Raw genomic sequence first — 23,426 nt, forward strand, 5'->3', positions numbered from 1 at the left:
AAGTGCTGCTACATCGACTGACAAATAGCCTGACTCGCAACGGAGTGCTGCTACATCGACTGAGGGTTTGGTTGGGGCAGGCAGTCTATCAAGTAACAAAAAAAAAAATTCTGGTCTTGCATTTTAATTTTTACTTTTTGTCAACAAAACTTTCTAACAACCAGTTAGGAGTTATATATATATATACATGAAATGCCATTTAACTGAGAAAAACATAAAGATTACAAGCTCCCGAAATCCTAATGCCTCCAAAGTAAATGTTATTGCAAACTTCAAAGGTGCCTTGCCAAGCACTTAGATCTTTGATTGTACTGTGCTAAAATAAAACCCCTTTCTCAAAAAAATATTTGTGATTGCCACAAATTTAGCAATAAATGCAAAGATTGGACTGGTAAAGTGTGGCTATACTTTATATTGTCAGATGAAGTGCAAGTTAAGCAGTTTGCAGTACACCAAGTCAATGTTTGGCAGCCACCAAACTCATGTTTTAATCCATATAACAATGCACCTCCAATTAAACAATATCCAGAAATTACAATACGTGTTGCAACCCTTGCCAACAGTTGTGCTACTTTACACTTTGCCATTAGTCATGCTGGTTTACACCTTGCCAACAGTCGCGCTGGTTTACACCTTGCCATCAGTCGCACTGGTTTATACCTTTTACATCTAAATGAAAATGCTCGAACTTACCAGACAATTTCCAATAGAGTTTAATTTACTAGATTATACTTTATTGAAAACTGTTAAGTAATAACAGAACATAGCCTTAATAGGAGATCTGAGGAAAGCCATAAAGTATGGTGTCATAAACTAATGCCAGAGTCTCTTGCTGCCTCAATGCTGTGTAGAACAGAAACTGTTTTAAAAGTTTAAGGAGCCTATACAAAGTACTAAAATATGTTTTATACTTTGACTTCTTTATTCTTTCATGTTTATATATGTCTTACCATGAATTAAAAGGGTTTTTTAGTAATAAATGCATACACTTTACACAACAAAAACAGTTTTCTGCTAAAAATATCGGATAGTCAGATCTTTTTGGTTTTTAAAGATGGTTTTAAAAGATTTTAGTTAAAAGATAATTTTAAAATTTTAAAAACTTAATACCATATTGCTTTTCACGAAGAAAGGTTCCGGCTTAATGTTTTTTTCAAAAAAATTGGTCTGATCAAAGCGTTTATCAGCAGCATTAATAAAAATAAGTGTTGTTATAAAAGTTAAACTAAATTTTAATTTTTCAACTTTCTCTTTTTTAATATAATAGGCATATAACTTTTTTTCTAAATAGACCACAGGCCATCTAACTGTATCGATCATTTTCCTAGTACAGTCATGAGTCATCATTTAACAAATTATTGTGTGTTTTAAGGTATAAAAAAATGATGGTTAAAATTTCTCAACTGTGCAGTTTTTAAGATTTTGCTCTTTTAAATTTTTAATTTTCAATCTTATCATGTGTTTCGATTCCTTTACGCCTTTTTTTTTTCTAGTCGATTTAATGTTTGTGTATTATACAGAAGACCATAAACAAACACATAAATTGTGAAAATCATTGAAAATTGTGTTCCATAAATTATACATCAACAATGTTTTTGAATTCCATAAACAAAATGTCAGCAGAGTGCCAAACTTTGTACTGGTTTGTTAATTTAAATGGGAATCATTGGCGTATTGAATAAGTTTACACAATGCAAATTTATGTATAAAAGGAGCCAATTTGCCAGCAAATAAAAAATTGTTGCGGATAATTCTCTTAATTTTGTTAGAAAGATTGTTTTATCATCATCAATATCTTTATTATTATTAAAATCTTTAATGATCTTTAATTAAGATCATAAAATATACAGGTACGCTTGCAGGAAGCACTGATTATACACTTTATTATTTAAAATGAAATCAAAAATTTACCAAAAAATAATGAAATAATCTGATGCCAATAATAAAAAGATGATCTGGTTCATCAACAACACTTAACAACAGAGCTAGAATGTCCAGTAGAAAAAGCAACAGTTATAATCCCATTCATAACAATTTGTTAAAATGCAACAAAATTTAACACAATACTTGAAGTAAGTGAACAAGGTAAAATTATATACATATATGTATATATATATATATATATATATATATATATATATATATATATATATATATATATATATATATATTAGGGCGATTCATATTTGAGGAATTTTTGAAAATTAAGTTGGTCCTACCTGGAATGGTTGACCACCAATATGAAAATAATTTTAAGACCAAAAATTTTTATGTCACGTGACTTTAGAGGTCCCCGCCAGTCAAATTTGTGTATAAAAACATAGCAAACTTCAGGGGTCTGACGGGGACCTTTAAAATCAACACAAAAAGCCAACTTTTCTTCTATATAGTATATTTTGGACTACTTATTTATAATAGGGTAGGACTAAAAAGAAATACGGTGGTATTTATTCCACATGATGTGGAGAAAGTGGCGAAAAAAACGTTTTTTTTTTACATAAGGTGATGCATTACTATGTATAACTGACGCTGGTTTATTCTTCATATTTAGGCCAAATTTTGAAAATTAATATTAGAACTAACCATGAATAATGTTTATATAGAATGGGCATGTCAATAACTATCCACCCCCTCTCCCTATTATTGGAGATTTATACCCCCTCTATCCCTTCTTCGTCGGAAGGGGGGGGGGACGAAGTTATTTAAATTTTATTATAAATCATATTATTTAAAATTATTTTATTTTCTTTAGCAAAAAAAAACATCATTTGGCAATATAAATATTAAAATCATATGTAAATATAATATAATATATTGCAATGTATAAATATAGTATATAAATCATGTTATTTTTTTCTCTGCTTTCCTATTGCTTCATACGCTAGCTGCAACTGTTCCTTGGTTTTTGACCCACGGAGGTGATCTCGTCTTTGTATAAGTTCCTGACGATCATCCTCATTGTGAACATTGTTCACAAACTCTAATACAAGTTTTACAGCCCTTTCAGAACAATTGTTCACTACTTCAAGTTTACTTACAAAATTAGTTTGCTGTTTCAACTAATATTGATGGAGACATTAAGCTGCTTGGAATTCCAGCAACGGAGCATGGGACTGGAGCTGCTCAGTATGAAGCTTTGTATAATGTACTGGAAGATTAGGGAATACGTGACGATGTGAAGGGACTATGTTTTGACACAACTGCCTCAAATACTGGAAGACAATCAGGAACCAATATTAGGTTCAGTCAAAGACAGGAATCTATTTTATTAGAGCTTGCCTGTAGGAATCATATATATGAACTTCATTTCAAACATTTCTGGGAGCAAATTACCTCAGGCAAAACAGTAGCTCCAGAAAATTTAATGTTCAAACGGTTTCAGACAAACTGGAATGACATCAAGGAAACTGTTGATTCTTCTAATCTAATAAGGTTTGATACCAATTCCATCAGCAATACTTTCTTGGCAACCCAGATTGAGAAAACTATCCAGTTTTGCAAAGATGCATTAAACACTGACATATTTCCAAGAGGGGATTATAGGGAGTTATTGGAACTTACCCTGATGTATCTGTATCCTAAAATATTTTTCAAAGTTCGAGCTCCAGGCTGTGTTTCTCATGCTAGGTTCATGTCAAAAGCCATTTTGACATAAACCTAGCATGAGAAACACAGCCACTAGCATGAGAAAAAGCCACTAGAAGATTCAGATATTGAGTACACATCTGCCCTATGATTTGACTGCTACCCAAAATAAAGAGTTGAAGACAATGGCAGAATTTATCTCAATTTTCTATTCTGTCTGGTTTCTGAGAACCTCATTGCCCTCAGCGGCACCATTTCAGGATGTAAAAGCCTATTGGCAAATGGTACAGTGCAAAGAACATGTAGAGAAAAACGACTCTGATTCCAAGAGAGCTCTAAACGGAATTGAAAGTACAATAATGTCAATGAAAAGACACACCTCGTACTTAGATGAAACTATGGTTCCACTTGCACCTAGACCATACCCTTCCTGATGTGGAGAAAAAAACATCGCAAAAACATTACCCTCCAAACCAGTTCCTAATCATTTTCAGAGCCTCATTTATCAAGTTATCCTCCAAACCAGTTCCTAATCATTTTCAACTCGTTTATCAAGTTTGACTTCAGAGAAGTCAAACTTGATAAATGAGTTAAAATTTAAACAAGAAGTGCCACCAGGACTTGCTCCATTAATTGGAGAGAACTCTTGGTTCATCTTCAGTTTATTAAACCTGACAAGAATGGAGGACAATTTTTGGTTAAACAGTCCTGCTCCTATGTGGTGCTATGTTGACCAGTTCAAAACATTCTCCAATTTTGTAAGTAAACTTGAAGTAGTGAACAATTGTTCTGAAAGGGCTGTAAAACTTGTATTAGAGTTTGTGAACAATGTTCACAATGAGGATGATCGTCAGGAACTTATACAAAGACGAGATCACCTCCGTGGGTCAGAAACCAAGGAACAGTTGCAGCTAGCGTATGAAGCAATAGGAAAGCAGAGAAAAAAATAACATGATTTATATACTATATTTATACATTGCAATATATTATATTATATTTACATATGATTTTAATATTTATATTGCCAAATGATGTTTTTTTTTGCTAAAGAAAATAAAATAATTTTAAATAATATGATTTATAATAAAATTTAAATAACTTCGTCCCCCCCCCCCTTCCGACGAAGAAGGGATAGAGGGGGTATAAATCTCCAATAATAGGGAGAGGGGGTGGATAGTTATTGACATGCCCATTCTATATAAACATTATTCATGGTTAGTTCTAATATTAATTTTCAAAATTTGGCCTAAATATGAAGAATAAACCAGCGTCAGTTATACATAGTAATGCATCACCTTATGTAAAAAAAAACGGTTTTTTCGCCACTTTCTCCACATCATGTGGAATAAATACCACCGTATTTCTTTTTAGTCCTACCCTATTATAAATAAGTAGTCCAAAATATACTATATAGAAGAAAAGTTGGCTTTTTGTGTTGATTTTAAAGGTCCCCGTCAGACCCCTGAAGTTTGCTATGTTTTTATACACAAATTTGACTGGCGGGGACCTCTAAAGTCATATGACATTAAAATTTTTGGGCTTAAAATTATTTTTATAGTGGTGGTCACCACTATAAAAATAATTTTAAATAATTTTAGAACCAACCTAATTTTCAAAAATTCCTCAAATATGAATCACCCTAATATATACGGTAGGTTAACCTATATGAGCTCCAGATAAAAACCACTATCAAAATTAGGCAGGATCCCCGAGGGCATCCCAAATGGGTACCAGTTAATGACCCAAACAGTACCTGTATCTATGTTGGCTGAGTATTGTTTTAGTAATACTTTATGAAGTCATAAAATGGTTCATAAGCTCCTTTTTTAAAAAAAATTTGTTTTATATAAGTAGAGTGTTTCTGTAGGATTAAGTAAGTTTGATCAAAATATCAATTCAGTTTTGAATATTTTGTGTTGCCATGTGATATACTGAGATAAAAATTATTAGGTGGCTAAAATAAAAAGTAGAAACTTGGAATATGGGCACTAAAAAACTTAGCTAAATGTTTTTTTTTTTATTATTATTCATTAATAACATATTGTTTTGAACTGAATAATAAAAAATTTCTATAAAATGCTATAAAAATGGTTTGTGCAACATTCAAGTCTTGCGGAAACAAAAGATGCAGGATTAATTTTTTTAAGCAGCTTCGCAAAGAAACAACGAAGAAATGCAACTGTATGAGTGATTTAATGTCTTATGAGTGTATGATGCAACCACATGAGTGATTTAGGTTGATTAGTAAAGCAGGAGTCACCATTAAATGGTTTATGAACCCTGACTAGTGCTAGAAAGTGTACTGAACTTCGTAAAGTGTAACTTTACTGCTGGTTATGAAACTAAACAGTGTTTGTATATAAATTAACTGAACAAAGTGGGAGGACACTGATTCTGCAGCTGACAAGGATGGTGGTGATGATTAAGATAAATACGAAGCAGACTTATTAGCAGACTTGTATTACAATAAATCAAGTTCTATCAGCAAATAGTTTTTAACTTTTATATTTATAAATAATTTAAAACGCTTTTTTGTGGAGAATCAGATTGTAAAATATTATTGTACAGTTTAAATCAACTATAAATCGATAAAGTCGATATTCTTACATGATACCAACAAGTTAATGCGATACCTTCGTTTAATACTTAAAAACAAAATTTTTTCGTCTTCAAATCATTTGAAATTAAAAATCCAATGGCATTATGAAAAAAATATTTTTTTAATAAGTAAACCCAAAAAATCAAAAAAATCAATAGATCCTTTTGATGGTTTTTCGAAGCTCAATAAGTCAAAAACTGCAGGTTTTTGAATTTAGAAATTTTTATTTTAGAATTTCCGCAACCTAATTTACATTGGAATTTTTTAGATCTCACAACTACACCACAAAAGTTAACTTTAAAGCATCTTTTTATATTATGGCCCGCAGCCTAAAAAAAAGAATTTCACTTGGTAAGTTGCTATTACATATCAAATTTTTTTGAACTATAAAAAGTTTTAAGAATACTCTGTTAGTTAAACAGAAAGAAATGAATACGGCTGTGTTGTTAAAAACGAATTGCTCTAATAAAATCATAATGAAATATAAAAATAAATTTGTCAGTGAAAACAAAAAACTGTTTTTTTTCCTTATAAAAGTTATTCAAGAAAACCAGATTAAGGTTTAGTTATATTTTTATTTTATCAAAAGTGTCATCTGAGAACTGAAACTCTTCATAAACTGAAGTGCAACAAAAAAGTTTTATTAAAATTGCAAATTAAAAAAAGGAAAAGCAAAGCTCATGCGTAAATATAATAATTTAAAAAAAAACCTCTACAGATAACACACCATTAAACAAACCAATTATTTTTATTTAAAAAGAAAGCAGAATTGTAAATCAAAAGTAGGTTTAGAAATAGAAATAATATGGTAAAGTTAAAAAAAAACGAAAAAGTTTTTTAGTTAATATCTTGATAACTTGTTTAGATAAGTTTAATCAACTATAAACTTATTTTCAAGGCTTATTTAACTCTGTGCACAAGAGTTATTTCAACATTAGCAGTTTTTGAACAAGTGTTATTTACTTTTAGTAAACTGATTTCATTTAAAAAATGTAAAGATTTAACTTAAATTTATTATTATGAAAACAATATAAATTTGTGAACTTTTAAATTTAACTTTAATGTTTAAACTGTAAATATTTTATTTATAATTTTAAAGCATTTTTTATTAAAAATGTTCAGGTAACCATTCCTTTTTTATACATATTTTTAATATTATAATGGTAAAAATATGTATACACCCTGTATATATTTCAGGGTACATGGTTATAACTTTTAATTAATTTCTTTTCCCTTTGAATCCTCAATCATCTGGATGGGTTGAGCTAATAGGAAAATAAATTTTTTACTAAAAAAAATTCAAAATTAATTTTTAAACCCCCAAATTTCAAAGTCAATAGAAAAACATTGAAACAAAACTCTTTTTTTTTCTATGAACTCTAAAAGGTCTATTATTTTATATGTACTCAAAATGCACTAAAAAATTTAATTTCAAATTTAAAAACAATTTTAGAATAAATGAATAGAATAATTTCTCATCATTCTAACTCTCTCTGCTAAATTTGCTCCATTTTCTGATTATGTATTTCTTAACAATTTTAAAATTAATAACAATAATTTTCAACTGTGGCATTATACAAAAGCCCTCTTGCAGATGTTTTTTTCTTTATAGTTTTACAAAATTTGATTAAAAAAAAAAGATTAATTATTGTTGTTAAGATTAAAAGCAACTAACAAAAAAAAATAAAAAAATTGTTTAAAAATAATTTATAAAATTTATAAACTCAACAACTTTTATTCTTCATTTGTTCTTGGTAAAAAATGCAAAAAATGTAAAAAAATCCTTTCTACATGCTTTGTAAGCACCCTAGTTTCTTGGCCACACTCGGTTGTTTTTATATTTTTAAACTCTCTGAATTAGCCCCTACTTTGCTAAACAACAAACAGTATATTTCGCCTGTCCTCTTCATTAAAAACAAAACCAACTAACTCTGATACAAGCTTGATTTCCAATTCAGTGCAGTTGATGATAACTTAAAGTCAGACAACATAATCAATGAAAAGTTGGAATTGGTTAACAAAACCTGAAGAACAATTCAGCCAAGGTTTATCGTTGTCCCCACTCAAATTTATTAGACTAAAAATAAACTATGAGTTTTTACCAAACCTTCAAGATGATTTACATTTTCAGATATTTTATTGGAACAGGTTGAGAGGATAGAACTTTTGCAACTTTTTCTTTGTCATCTTCCAGTTCTGGATTAAGTAGATATTAAAGAGTGTCACAAAAATCATAAAATATAATGGCAAAATAAACTCTGCTACTCTAATGATTTATTGTAACCCAACTGCCAACTGGTAAAACTTGGATTTTCTGGAGTTTCAACAGTGTTTCAACTTGTTTCCAAAAATGTTTTACAGTGAAGCTCATAAATGTCATCAATATGCATGCTATAACAGAGTCCTGTTTTTTAAAGAAATTAATCTTAGTGAAAAAGTGTTTTCCAGTATTAGCTACAGTTATGTTAATGTCCAAAATGTTTACTAATGTATCATGATGAGATTTTTCTGTAACATGTCCCATTAACAAAAAGTTTTAAATTGTCATTAATATTTGCTAAAACAACAGCAAACAACAGCAAAAAACAAAAAAGAAGCTCTCTTTCATGAACCATTAATAATATCTATTATATCTGTTATATCTATTATAATAATATTATAATAATATATTATTATTATATTTTTATTATTATTATTATTATATTATTATATATATATTATTATTATTATTATTATTATTATTATTATTATTATTATTATTATTATTATTATTATTATTATGTTATATCTATTATAATAATATATATTACATCTATTTTAGTAAGATATACTTTGAATAATATCATACTTTGCAGTATAATAGTCATATTAATTAGTCATCATTTAAATGTTTAATCATCGCTACAGACCTGCATAAATATACCTAAATAAGTATACATAAATAGATTAAAGATGTTAATTCGAAAAAAAATTGAAATGCTTTCTTTTTTCATTACTTTTTATGTAAAAAATAATACTAAAATAAATTTACCTCAATATTTATGTTCTTTTGCATAAGCAGCATCTCTACAGCAACAGCATTTCCTCTCATGGCAGCATAGTGGAGAGGAGTAGAACCATTAAAGTCTTTAGAGTTAATATTTGCTTTTTGTTCTATAAGATACATCAATATTGAATTTTGGTGTGCTTTATTGTTGTTTCTTTTTCTCTTAAAAAGATATGGCTTTTTTTTAACTAATTTTTCTTTGGCATTGATGTCAGCAGAAGAAACATTTTCAAAAGAAACTTGATCAAAAGAATTATTACTAGCAGAAATATGCTCAGAACAATTATTCACAGGGAAATTGTAATCAGAAGAAATATTGGCAGCAGAAACAACAGTAGAAATCCTACTAGAATTTTGATCGAGTTCAACTTCTGAGAAAGAAACATTTTTTATAGGTGGTAAAATAAGTGCATCAACACTTTTCATGTTTGCCATTTCTTGTTGGCTTAAATCACCTAAAATGACAACTGCACTATTACCTTCTTTTTTATTTGTATTTTCATATCCATAATGAAAACTGTTATGCCGTTTTGAATGAAAAACAACACTTGGTTCAGAGTATAAAGTCTTTATATTAGAATCAATGAAGTTATTTACATAGAGTAAATTAAATTCATCAAAAGAACCATGAATTTTTCTTTTTATAGATTTTTTACTGATATCAAATTTTGGTACTTTTGAAAGATTTTTTTTGCTGCCATGTAACATGCCAAATTTTTCTATTTGGCTTAGTGAATGATACTTTTGGATTGTTGCAGATGGCTCCTTATTTTCAATGTTCATTTGTTCTATGTCTGTTTTCTTCATATATCGAGCTGCATAGTGTAATGGAGTAGCGCCATATTCACCTTGTATGTTAACACCTTAATAAAAAAAATATTTTAATAAAATTAAAACTGTAAATTAAAATTTTTTTTTTAAGAAATATCCAGAAAAAATCTGGAATTATAAATGCATTTTGTGTAATTAAAAATATCTCATGTGTTTAAAAACTTATTTATAAAAAAACTTTGACAAAGATAATGTTGTGTAAAAATTCAATATGTAATTTACTAAGGGTAGGATAATCATAAACATGCTGATAACAATGTTGATATATTGAAAATCATATCACACTTGTTTTTATGATGCCAATAAATTGGAAGTATCATCTCGAATTGTTATTGAATATAAATATTTTTGCAATATATTTTGAGACCTTTGCAAGATAAAAAGATTCAAGATTTTTTTGAAATTTGAAAGCAGGATAACTAGTACTTTCTAGATAAATTTGTTATCATTTTATCACATCAAATATTTTTCATCATATGATAAATTTATAAATTTATCATATGATGTTTTAACATATTTATGTAAGAAATTAGTTTTTTATTAAACACACTTAAGCAGAGAAAAAAATTGTTTCTTTTTGCAAAAAAATTTTAAAACTATTTTACATTTTTTGAAAATAAATAGGGAATTCCTAATAAGCTCAAGGGGAGAGGAAACTCTCTCCTTGAGCTTATTAGGAATTCCCTAATAAGCTGCTTGGGATGGGTGTTAAAAAAATAACACCCTTCCCAAGCAGGTGAAAGTAAGTTCCAACGACATTTGGATGCTATAAATGTTAAAATGTATAAACCAATAAACTTTAAAATGTTTTAAAAAATATTGTAAAATTCACTAAAACTTTGTTATAAATCAAATGTCAAATGTTTGATTGTTTCAGCTTTTAAAAACTATATCAGCAAGCCTTCCCGGAAGAGCGTGCGGTCCCAAGCTTTGTTAGTCCAGGCTTAAAAAATTTTTTTTAGAGAACTTGATCACGCTTTTATATGTTAAGCATTTTAAGAATTTGCGGCAAAATAAAGCTATAAGAAATTAGAGAAAATAAAACAATACTTGAAGAAAGGAAATGAAAACTATACAAAATAGAAAATTTAAATATAATAAACTAAAAAAATTAGAAAATTAAAAAAAAAAAAATTATAAAAAAATAATATCCTTAAATATTTTAATGTTTTTGTTTCCTTTTTTTTAGGGCGTTTGTTATTTTCCACTACCAAAATTGATACAAGTCGAGAAAAAAAGCAGATAAAAATATAACGAAAATAAAATATTTTTTGATATACAATTTTTTTGCGACTTTTTTCAGTCAGTATTGTGGATTTAAACCTATTAGTTTATTCCCTGATAAATTATTGTTATTGATGATCCTCCAAAAGTTTGTGGGTTAGTTTGTTAATTTACTAAACTTTTTAAGGAAATTTTTAGGAGCCTATTTAATACTTTTTTTTAAGTTTTTAAATACATTTTTTCAAACACAGCAATTGTTATATTCATTATCTTGAGTATCTTGTAAATACATTGGAAATTGGGCAATATTAAAGAAACAATTTCAGACATGCATCAAATGCGGTAAATACATTTATAAAAGAAACCATGTTATTCTTTTATTTAATTTTTTTATTACAAAATTTATTATTATTTCATTACAAAATTTATTAATCATATAATATATTTTACAAATAAATAGCAATTTATTTTCTTATTTTCCTATTATATAAGTATTGAGAAAAAATGTCAAATATAGCAAAAACATTTTTAAAAGCTTACAGATGTCAAAACGAATAAATGTAAGAAAGAATATTAGCAAAATTTCTCATAGTTCTAGTGTACATAGCAAATTAGTTTCCTAATTATACAGACTGATGAAAATCGTGAATAAATTTCTTATCAAAACTTTCAATTGTTAATAAATTTTTATAAAAGATAATATGTTTTGTTTCATCAACTTGTATCAAGCTCTGTAAACTTTAAACGTGGACAAACAAGGTGTGCGACCACAAGCGCTTCCTGAGAAGGCTTGATCACCGTAACTAGTTTATAATATTTGAATTTACTTTTATTTGTATGAGTTACTAAAGTAGTTGCCAACAAACCCATAAATTAATATGTATATAAATTATAAAGTCTGCAGATTGTGGCATACATTATGCTGACTTTTAGGCCTACAATAAAATGGAAAAGACAAGCTTCAACTAAAATAAAAAAAATTAGTTTATATATATATATATATATATATATATATATATATATATATATATATATATATATATATATATATATATATATATATATATATATATAAGAAAAACTTTATAAACTTTTTTTTCTTAAAGTTTTAAAGTTATTTAATACTAACTTATGCACTTAAGGATTACTTAAACAATTAAAAAAAATTTAACAGGGTGGCCAGATAATTTTTGATTTTATTTTCCCTGAATTTTTCTTGGGATTCCGATTTAAATTTATTAGTATTGTTATAACTTTGAAAAATTGTAGTCGTCAATTAAACAATTATAAGTCTCATTCTTTTACTGTATCTGTCCCTGCATACTTCAAAAACTTTTATTTGTCTAGCTTTTTTACCCGCACTTCAACCATTTGGAACCCTCTCCCATCTTCATGTTTTTCTGACTCATACAACCTTCAAATTAGTATCACAAAGAGCAAGTAGGTCTGATGAACTTTGCAATAAATAACACTCAACAGAAAAAAAGTTACTTCGAACACTACGAATGCTAGTGAATGATAGATTTAGAGAACTTGGTGATGACGATGGTTTTTTGTGTTTTATAGTTTTTGGTACTTCATTTTTAAATTTGTTAAAGAACTTGATTCAAAGCACAGATAGTACCCAATAGACTATTTAATAGTCCAAGCAAATGTCTCAGGGTTAGGGTTAGGGTTGAATAAATTATAAAGTCTGCAGATTGTGGCATATATTATGCTGACTTTTAGGCCTACAATAAAATGGAAAAGACAAGCTTCAACTAAAATAAAAAAAATTAGTTTTTCTCAGTATTCATTTTGTCTTTTGTTTTAATTAAAAAAATTTAGCCTAAACATTTTTTTTAAAATTCTCTTTAATACAAACACAACATGTCTAAATAATGCATTTATATAGTTATAAGTGAATTAAGTACTTTTGTATATTAGCACTTTTGTAAAGGAATGAAAAAAAATTATTGATTTGAAACTATAAATAAATAAACAAAATAGTTAAATGTAATACAAACATTTTAATGTAACTTAAATTAAATTTAAAAATAGAAGTAAATGGCTAAATGTGAGGGTGAGATTGCCATTTTGTACGTAAAATTTAAATAGCGTAACGCTTCTTAACAAGGCCTGCTCTATCATTCTGAAAATGACAGCAACCATTTGGAAAGTAGTTTGTAGTAACAATATTCAGAATATCTATCTACTTGTGTTGATTTATTTTGCCCTCAAAAATATGAAGCTACCCAATATAATTTACTGAAAGTTTGAATTATACTGTTTTTGAAGGTGCTTAATAGTTTTGACTACTATATTAATGAGATGACATTTTGACAAATAATTTCCAAAACAGTTTTTCACACCTTTGTGATCCATTTTAAAATTTTACTCAAAGATGATTTTGGTGAGGTTGTACAACTTAGTACTTTAGTTAATTTATTTTATTTCACAATTTTTAGCATAATAGTTTCACCTTTTTGAATTATTTAAAAATAAATGATGGAGCTTTTCTTAAAATTGTATTTTAACTATGCAAAATTCATGTTTTATTTAGGATAAGTAATGGTGAACTTTATTTCCAATGTGGTGGGATAAATTTTAATGTTGAAGAAATATGTAAATTTTATTTCATAAATAACCTTTCGAATAAGCATTCAAAGAAAGATATAGGAAATTTTTCCTCGTTGCAAACTTAAAGGTGTGCATTTTAAAATACTTGATACTTTTTGATTGAGTTCTTTTATTAATTAGTAATCAAGCATAAAGCCAATACTTAATCTCAAGTTTTTATCACAAAAAAAAAATACATTTTGTCAAATTAGTATTCATAATATTATTAATTTTTTCTTTTTAATTTTATGAATCTTGTTGAATTAATATAAAATATATATAAAAAGAAAACATATCCAAAAAAATAGAAAAACCTTACTTGCTCCATTTTCAACAAGTAATTTTACAATATTAAAATGACCATATCGAACTGCATAATGAAGAGCTGTAGTCTCCTCTTCGTCTTTCTTGTTAACTTTTCTTCTGTCTTTACCATATTGACTCAAATAATTTTCAACAGTTTTTACCTGACCATCTCTAGCTGCCTAGAATATTATTTAACCAAAACTCGTAAGACATTTTAAAAAGAACTAATTATAAAAATATTATAAAAATTATGTTAGGTATATTACATACTTGATGTAATGTCAACAGAGAGGCTTTGTTTAAAGCATCTGCTTTTTTTTGCTTTGAATTTGGATCAAGTGGTACTAAAACACTAAGGATTTCATCTTGGTGAAATTTTGTTAAAAAATGATGATCATTTCCATTCTTTTCTTTGTTTGTCATTATTTTGTAAAAACTGAAATACAATTTTAAATTATAAGCAAAAAACATAGTTGTCTTTCTATATAAAGTACTTGTAAAAATTCGCAAACACTAAGTTTACTTAAGGGAGATTCCACATCAAGTGGAACCACTTTTTAGTCAAATCCAACATCACCGACTCGAATTTTGATGAAAATTGGCTCACATGTTGAGCATATGGACAGCAGAAATATATGTAAATTATTTTGACTAAGATCAATTATTTCCTGAGATATGACCTTTCAATGTTTTGAACTTTTCACTTGACCTTGGTTATTTAAAATGCCATAACTTTTTTGCTATTATCTTAGGAAGTTGATTTTGGTGGCAAACAGAAGCTCTTGCACAGACGAAAAACTTTGCATCTATACAAAAAAAGTGTTAAGTTCAATAGAAAAAAAAGTTATTGGTCATTGGTCATTTGACCTTTAAACCTGGTCTGAAAATAGGCGAAAATAGCAAAGTGGTCTGGTCTGAAGCAAAGTGGTCTGGTCTGAAAATAGGTGAACCTGGTGAAAATAGCAATGGTCAAAGGTCATAGTTTTATTTTTACGCATTGCTTTTTCTATTGTGGATATACCATGAAAAAATCTTTTTGGGATTCCCATAAACAGCTTTAAAATTAATTTTAAAGTATAAGTAGGTTCTAAAAATTTAATATTTAAATACCTTATAATCATACAATATTTTAAGGTAATTTATTGAACATAGGCCCTAGGTTATATAATACCTACCCTATACCAAATATACTATAATTTGGTTAAACTTGGCATATATATACATATATATAAATATATATATATATATATATATATATATATATATATATATATATATATATATATATATATATATATATATATATATATATATACACACAACCCTCGGAATTAGGGTCAGCAGTTAGGTCGGAATTAATGCCGACCTAACTGCTGACCTAAAAGTGTTTGGGGTCGGCAAAAAATTGCCAACCTTGTTTCAATGTTTTACAGCAAGACCTTTGTATCAAACTTTTCTAGCCGACCTATAAAAGATTGAGGTCGGCAGGTTATTGACGACCTCAATTTTCTTAATTCCAAGGGTTGTATATATATATATATATATATATATATATATATATATGTATATATATATATATATATATATACATATATATATACATGAATACATGATTACTTCTCTTTTTTCTGGATCGCTCTCCAACACACAACCTATCACTAATGTTCATCATACTCTACAACCATGTAATCAGTAATTGAACTGAAGTTGAGCTGGCTAACATTCTGTGACATAATTATTTCAATTCTAGACACAGAACTGGAACTATAATCTTGTACTTGAAGTTCATTCGTTGATAATGGTTTAAAGCTATAAAGTTTTTGGGTACCAGGAATCGTTTTAGCATTCAAAAATCTTTCCTTCAATATTGTGGATTCGATTTGCCAATCATTTGCAGTGAGGTATTCGAAGGAAATTCCATGGATATTTTCTTTAGCAAACGCATATAATTGATAAGTGGTCATTATTTGGTCATGGTATGGACGTTGTAAGCTTGCTTTTACTGCTTCACGTTTAAAAATTCCTCCAACTCCATTACTAGGGCCCTTACCATGACTAGTGGCAAATAAATGCCATTCGACTGGTATACAAAAGTATACTTTGTGATAACACCAATTTATTATATTCTTACAGTTTTTGTATTGTGCTTCACAGCCGTTACTAAAATATGTTACTTTTAATACTTCAAATTTCACTTTTAAAAAAATAATAAGTTTACGCTGAAAAAGATGAACTGCAATTGTGTCATAAGTATTACATTCCAAAAGCAGCACACAACTACCATGACATAAATTTCCTTCAAATTTATAATAAAAATTTATCAGTGGAATGTATAAAGGTTTGAAGCTGAGACCTATCTGCTGTAGTCTACTGTTTATACTCAATTTCTTCAACTCCTTTAATTTCATATCATTGCAACAGCCATTCCTTTAGCATAGCAACTCCAGGGCAATTTTTACATTCGCCTCGAGGACAGGCTGGCAAAAAAGGATTGCATTGGATTATAGCCAAAGCATGTTTGTAGTTCTTAATAGGGGTTTCTAGTTCATCTTCTAGTTGTAATTCATCCATATGTGATCTGACTATCATGAGCTTAATATTTTGGTGAATGGTACATACACACACAGTGAGTACCACTTTGAAAACCCGATTCTGATATTTGGATACTTTTCTGAAAATAATTGATAAACTTCTTTCCAATTACTTAAAACTAATCTTTTCTGAATATGTTTTCTTTCCCCATTTTCCATAACAGATAGAAAATATTTTTTTCCAGGCATTACATGGCTAACAGAGTCAGAATAATAAAACTCTTTTACCATATCTTTCACATGTACAGGTAGTGATTTTCCTTTTTTTGGGTTAAGGGTTGATAAAACAGGGTCACCACTATTAAAACTGAGGCTAAAAATAAGGACTTTAAGGAGAATTAAGGATATATTTTCCTAATTTATAAGGAGATTTGGTCGCAAACACCAAATTTTTCAAGGAGAAAATAAGGAGAATTAAGGAGAAAATGATTACTTTAAAAACAGAATCGTTTTTTTTTCAATAAATATTGAATATAAATAGATAAACTATTATAAATATAATATACTATATATATATATATATATATATATATATATATATATATATATATATATATATATATATATATATATATATATATATATATATATATATATATATATATATATATATGTATATATATATATATATACATATATATATATATATATATAACATTAAAAAAGTTCATTTTTCTTTTTAACAAGCTTCTTTTTATCAACATAACTTTTCAAGAGACTTTTTTTCATAGCTTTTCAAGAGACTCTAGTTTTTCAAAGGCAGCTCTTTTTAATGCATTAGATATTGATATGTCAGCTTTAATGTCATCTAATTACAAAGAGAATCATTAAATAATGACATTTCATTTAGTATTATATGAACTAGAAATTAGTAAAAGAAAAACAAGGACAGCCTAATTTCAAATTTCAAAACTTGACCTAAAATATATGTAACACCACTAGATTAAAAAATATTATATTTAAGTCTTTGATTTCCATGTACAAAGTGGCCAGCCACTTTGTACATGGAAATCTAAAAAAAAAAATCTAAAAAATGATTTTTAAACCAAAAAATTAAAAATAATTAAACATGTTAATTAAAAAAAAGATCAGCCAAAAGTTAAGGATATATTTCTAATAATACGTAAGAACAATTAAAAAAAAAATACAGCAAAAAAAACTACTTTATTATTTTTTAGAACTACATTTCTCTTGTAATCATTGATTTACTCTCTTTGGCATTGAATTTACAAGACTTGATATATTGATATCTGATATCGTTGTTTTCTCCTTTAAATATATCAATTGAGGGAAGAAGGCATTATCAATATTCTAAAATTTTAATATATCTATCAAAATTAATTCGACATTCAAATAATCAACAGCATACAACTCCTGTATAGTTCATGCAGGCCCAAATGCCTACATGTGCTACTATTTTGCTTGGTTCGCTTTAATGTAAAATCAAATATGCAATATTTAACTTTTTTTTCAAATTGTTTTTTTGACAATGAGATAGTCCTTGGTTTCAAAGAAAAATAGATTCATAACGTGTTTTTTCAAAGATTGTCAACCGTGATTTAGGAGTTTCACGCTGTATTTTTTTATAGCTCACTTTGTAACTTTTTTTTATTTGATTTATTTATGTTATTATTAGTAATATTTCAAACAACAAAAACAAAAATTTAGAGTTAGTAAATGCTGATAGAGAAAATAAAAGCAACATTATAAAAGAAAATCATCAAATAAAGCACCAATCCTCAACTTTTAACCAACATTAAAAAAAATGAAAATTATAAAGTAGATGTTTTAAAATTATATATAATTAGTAATATAAAGTAATATTTAAGGAAACAACATGTCAATTAAATAGTAGACTTTTAATTAGCACTAATAAAATATTGAAAAAATTAAACAGTTTTCAAAATAACTTCAATCAAACAGGTGCTTTACAAAAAAAGAAAAAGTGGGCTCTCTATATATATAAATATATATTTATATATATAATAAATATATATTAGGGTGCATCACAAAACAACAATTTAAAAAATGTAAAGATTTTGTCTGACACGTAATTTTATTCTGTATATTAAAAACAATGACTTTCAAAAATTTTAGAATAAGGAATATTTTTAGAGGTTCCCCAACACCCTTCAATATTTGACCGCTTTTTAATATTTAACAAAAATATAGTTTTTCAAAAGTAGGTCATGTTGGGTCTAAAATTAAGCGAAATTTTAAAAAAATTTCAAAAATAATCATCATTTAAAAAAAAAAACATTTAATATTTCACTGCTATGAAATCTACAAAGAATGCACCTTTTTTATTTTTCCTTTAAAATGTCATATTTATTGCAGTAAAATCTAATGTGAATATTTTTTTAATAAAATGATGATTATTTTTGAAATTTTTATAAAATTTTGCTTAATTTGAGACCCAACATGACCTACTTTTGAAAAACTATTTTTTTGAAATCATTAGGGACCGGTCAAATATTCAAGGGTGTTAAGGGACCTTTAAAAAAATTGAAAGCCAGTGTTTTTTTAATATATAGAACACGATTAGGTGTCAGACAAAATCAATTTTTTTAAATTGTTGTTTTATGATGCACCCTAATATACATATATATATATATATATATATATATATATATATATATATATATACAACCCTTAGATGTTGTCCGAAAGTTTTTTCGATATTTTGTTGACAAAAAGTAAAAATTAAAATGCAAGACCGGAATTTTTTTTTTTTAATAATGATAGACTGCCTGCCCCAACCAAACCCTCAGTCGATGTAGCAGCACTCCCTTGCGGGTCAGGCTATTTGTCAGTCGATGTAGCAGCACTCCCTTGCGAGTCAGGCTATTTGTCAGTCGATGTAGCAGCACTCCCTTGCGAGTCAGGCTATTTGTCAGTCGATGTAGCAGCACTCCCTTGCGAGTCAGGCTATAAGATAGTCGATGTAGCAACACTCCGCGCATGATTTACAGAAAAAAAATAAAAATAAAATCATTTTATTAAAAAAAATAAAAATAAAAACATTTTATTAAAAAAAATAAAAATAAAAACTTTGTTTATATTGTTAAAAACATTCAAAATGTTATAAAAACATTCAGAATGTTTTTAAAAACATTCTGGTCAATTAAATTTGCGTTTTTGTGGTTTTTTTAAAAAACGATTAATTTGTAATTAAATTAATGGTTTTTACTTTCGTCCAACACGGAAATGTTGGACGAAAGTCAAAAGTACTTAAAAGTGACGTCTGTGTGGGCGTAATAATCACTTTTTTCCCTCCTCTCTTCCAAAAGACAACAAACTATAGATATATATATATATATATATATATATATATATATATATATATATATATATATATATATTAAGTAATTCCCCAAGGCCAAGAAGGCCACTACATACAAGAAGGCTACTTGTGGTTATAACCCTCTCCCAAATCAATAACTCCGAAACACGAATCTTGACGAACAAGGCCGCTGCACGGAGAAACAAGTTGATGTATATATGTATATATGTATATATATATATATATATATATATATATATATATATATATATATATATATATATATATATATATATATATATATATAGTTCTATAGATTGTTGCATTTGGGAGTACGGAAGGAAAAAAATGATTCTTATGCCAACAAATACGTCACTTTTAATAACTATTGACTTTCATCCAACATTTGTGTGTTGTCAGAAAGTTAAAACCATTAATTTAATTACAAATTAATCATTTTTTTAAAAAACGCAAATTTAATTGACCAAAATGTTTTTAAAAACATTCTGAATGTTTTTAATAATATAAACAGTTTTTCATTTTTATTTTTTTTAATAAAATGTTTTTATTTTCATTTTTTTTTACTGTAAATCATTCACGGAGTGTTGCTACGTTGACTAACTTTTGGCCTGATTCGCAATAAAGTGCTGCTACATCGACTGACAACTAGTCTGACTTGCAACGGAGTGCTGCTATATCAACTGATAAATAGCCTGACTCGCAACGGAGTGCTGCTACATCGACTATCTTATAGCCTGACTTGCAAAGGAGTGCTGCTACATCGACTGAGGGTTTGGTTGGGGCAGGCAGTTTATCAAGTTTAACAAAAAAAAAATTCGGGTCCTGCATTTTAATTTTTACTTTTTGTCAACAAAATACGGAAAAACTTTCTGACAACCAGTTAGGGGTTATATATATATATATATATATATATATATATATATATATATATATATATATAATATCGGAAAAAAACACATCTAAAGTTTTTACAGTATTTGTGTTTATAAGTCCCTGTGTAATAAGGTTAATATATATACTAAGGAGGTAATCCACTGTTATTCAGGGTGGTAACCCTCCTACAAAAGACATCAAGAGGTAATCCACTGTTATTCAGCGTGGTAGCCCTCTCATATATTTATAAAAAATATATATAAAAAAAACAAAAAAACATGGAGTTCGACTATGAATGTTTAGAAGAGCAAAATTGGCCAACAATTCCTAGTGCATCTGCTGAAGTTACCAAAAATATGCATAAATGGTGTGGCAAAATATCATATATCGTTTCTGACCTTTTAAAGCAACTTAAAATTCTTGAAGATGAAAAGTTAAATGTATCAATAGCAACATCAAATAAACCAACAACAATATTCACATATGCACAAGCAACATCAATTCAGCAAAATCAATCAAAACCAAAAGAAACTGAATTGGTAATGATGACAAAAATTACAAACGAGTTTAATAATAAAAAAAGAATTGAAAACAACATCATTATAAGTGGGGTAGCTGATCATGCTATAAAAAAATCTGCTATCATTCATGATATAGTGTATAATCATTCTCTAGATATTTTTATACTCACTGAAACTTGGATAAAGTCAGACGACCCTCCTGCAATTCAAGAAGATATGGCCCCAACAGGCTTTAAAACAATTCAATACTGTCGATCAGATCATCGTGGAGGAGGCGTTGCAATAGTATACCGGGACAACTTATATATCAAACCAATCTCGTTATTGTCTACCTGCCTGTCTTATGAACGTACATCTGCCAAACTAAATCTGGCAAATAATATCTACAATATTATTGCTATTTACCGATCAAATCCAATCATTCCAACAAATATTTTCTTTTTAGAATTATCTGTTCTGTGTGGTGACTTTAACTGCCCAGGTACTACTCCAACAACCTGCAATCCAAGACTTGCTGAGATTCTAGAGACCTACAACATGATACAAAGAGTTCAATCTCCAACCCGCATATCATCTACTACCAGTATAGCCAACTTGCTTGATCTAGTAATAAATCGACATGATGACATTTCACTCAACAATATTCAAGTAACTGATGAGGGTATTTCAGATCACTATATGATTCGGGTTGCACTTTATCATCAACCTTCAAATAGTAAAACTGTTTGGTTTTCAAAACGAAACTTTAGAAAACTAAACTTGTCATGCTTTATAAAAGAATTGCAAGTAATGCTATGTTGCTTATCACCTGAAAACAATGTGGATGATTATGCTGAACAAGTAAGAGCAAATATAACAACTGTTCTCGATCATTTAGCACCCATTCAGAAATATTCAATGCGACCTGGTAAACATGATGATAAATGGTTATTTTCAGATGCCAAGAATAAAAAAATCAGACGTCGTAAACTGGAGCGTTGTTATAAAAAAACTTATCAGATAAAAAACTATATCGAATTGCATGCCACGAGTCATCAGCAGCAATTCATAAATCCAGATTTAATCACTATAAGGCAAAACTAAATTCAGCATATGGTAATCAGAAAGAAACATGGAATATTGCCAAGAAATTACTACATTCAATTAGTTCTAAAACTAAAAACACAATACCAGAAGCAAAATGCAATATAATAAGTCAATATTTTATAAACAAACTTGAAAGTATAAAAAATACTATCCAGGAAAGGCTTGCAAAAAACCCAAAATCCAAATTTATCTCAGAGTTACATCCTCCGGTAAATATTTTAGCAACATTTGGTACAGTCACACCTACAGATGTGTCAAAAATAATCAAAGCTCTCAAACCTAAGACATCGCCACTTGATATTATTCCAACATACATCCTTAAATCTTGTTCAGAACTTTTCAGTCTAATTATAGCTCACCTTGCTAACCTCTCATTCAAATCTGGAGTTTTCCCAGCCTCATATAAAGTTGCTCAAATAACACCAACTCCCAAAAAATCAGGACTAGCAGAATTTGACTTATCAAATCTACGCCCAATATCAAATCTCAATACAATTTCCAAAATTCTTGAAAAGCTTGCATTATCTCGTCTTCTTCCACACGTAACTTCATCTATTAACTTCAATCCTTTACAATCTGGTTTTAGATCGAATCACTCAACCGAAACAGCACTGTTAAAGATATGCAATGACATCCTGCTAAACATTGATGATGCTTTGAACACTATTCTCCTATCTCTTGACATATCTTCAGCATTTGATACAATTGATCACAGCCTGCTGATTTCCCGTATTAAAGATGAATTTGGTGCCACAGATATTGCACTAAAATGGCTGACATCATACTTGCACTCTTGAAAATCTTTAGTTTCTATTGGATCAACAAAATCTAGACTAATAGCAAGTTCAACAGGAGTACCACA

General features: G+C 28.1%; 2 protein-coding genes across 2 annotated transcripts in view; one reads left to right on the forward strand and one right to left on the reverse strand.

The window, feature by feature from the left end:
• The window catches only part of LOC100203950 (transient receptor potential cation channel subfamily A member 1 homolog), a 69,728-nt gene extending 55,088 nt beyond the window's left edge, over window positions 1-14,640 (reverse strand). The window contains exons 1-3 of the mRNA XM_065793160.1: window positions 14,460-14,640; window positions 14,203-14,368; window positions 9,216-10,093 (exon numbers count right to left, since the gene is read on the reverse strand). Coding sequence (XP_065649232.1) covers window positions 9,216-10,093; window positions 14,203-14,368; window positions 14,460-14,612 — 1,197 coding nt within the window. The 5' untranslated portion in view covers window positions 14,613-14,640. The remainder of the gene's footprint in view (window positions 1-9,215; window positions 10,094-14,202; window positions 14,369-14,459) is intronic.
• A 6,595-nt stretch (window positions 14,641-21,235) lies between these two features.
• Window positions 21,236-23,361, forward strand: LOC136078667 (uncharacterized). Its single transcript, XM_065794451.1, has 2 exons — window positions 21,236-22,454; window positions 22,568-23,361. The coding sequence occupies exons 1-2, from the start codon at window positions 21,236-21,238 to the stop codon at window positions 23,359-23,361; spliced, it is 2,013 nt and encodes a 670-aa protein (XP_065650523.1).
• The last annotated feature ends 65 nt before the right edge of the window (window positions 23,362-23,426 follow it).

Source organism: Hydra vulgaris, chromosome 03, assembly GCF_038396675.1.
Source record: "Hydra vulgaris chromosome 03, alternate assembly HydraT2T_AEP".
NCBI lineage: Eukaryota > Metazoa > Cnidaria > Hydrozoa > Anthoathecata > Hydridae > Hydra > Hydra vulgaris.

Excerpts from the sequence above, each read along its gene's own strand:
- LOC136078667 (XM_065794451.1), top strand. The coding sequence starts at position 21,236 with ATGGAGTTCGACTATGAATGTTTAGAAGAGCAAAATTGGCCAACAATT. Across the intron at positions 22,455-22,567 it reads CAGACGTCGTAAACTGGAGC|CATATGGTAATCAGAAAGAA; the intron begins GTTGTTATAAAA and ends AACTAAATTCAG.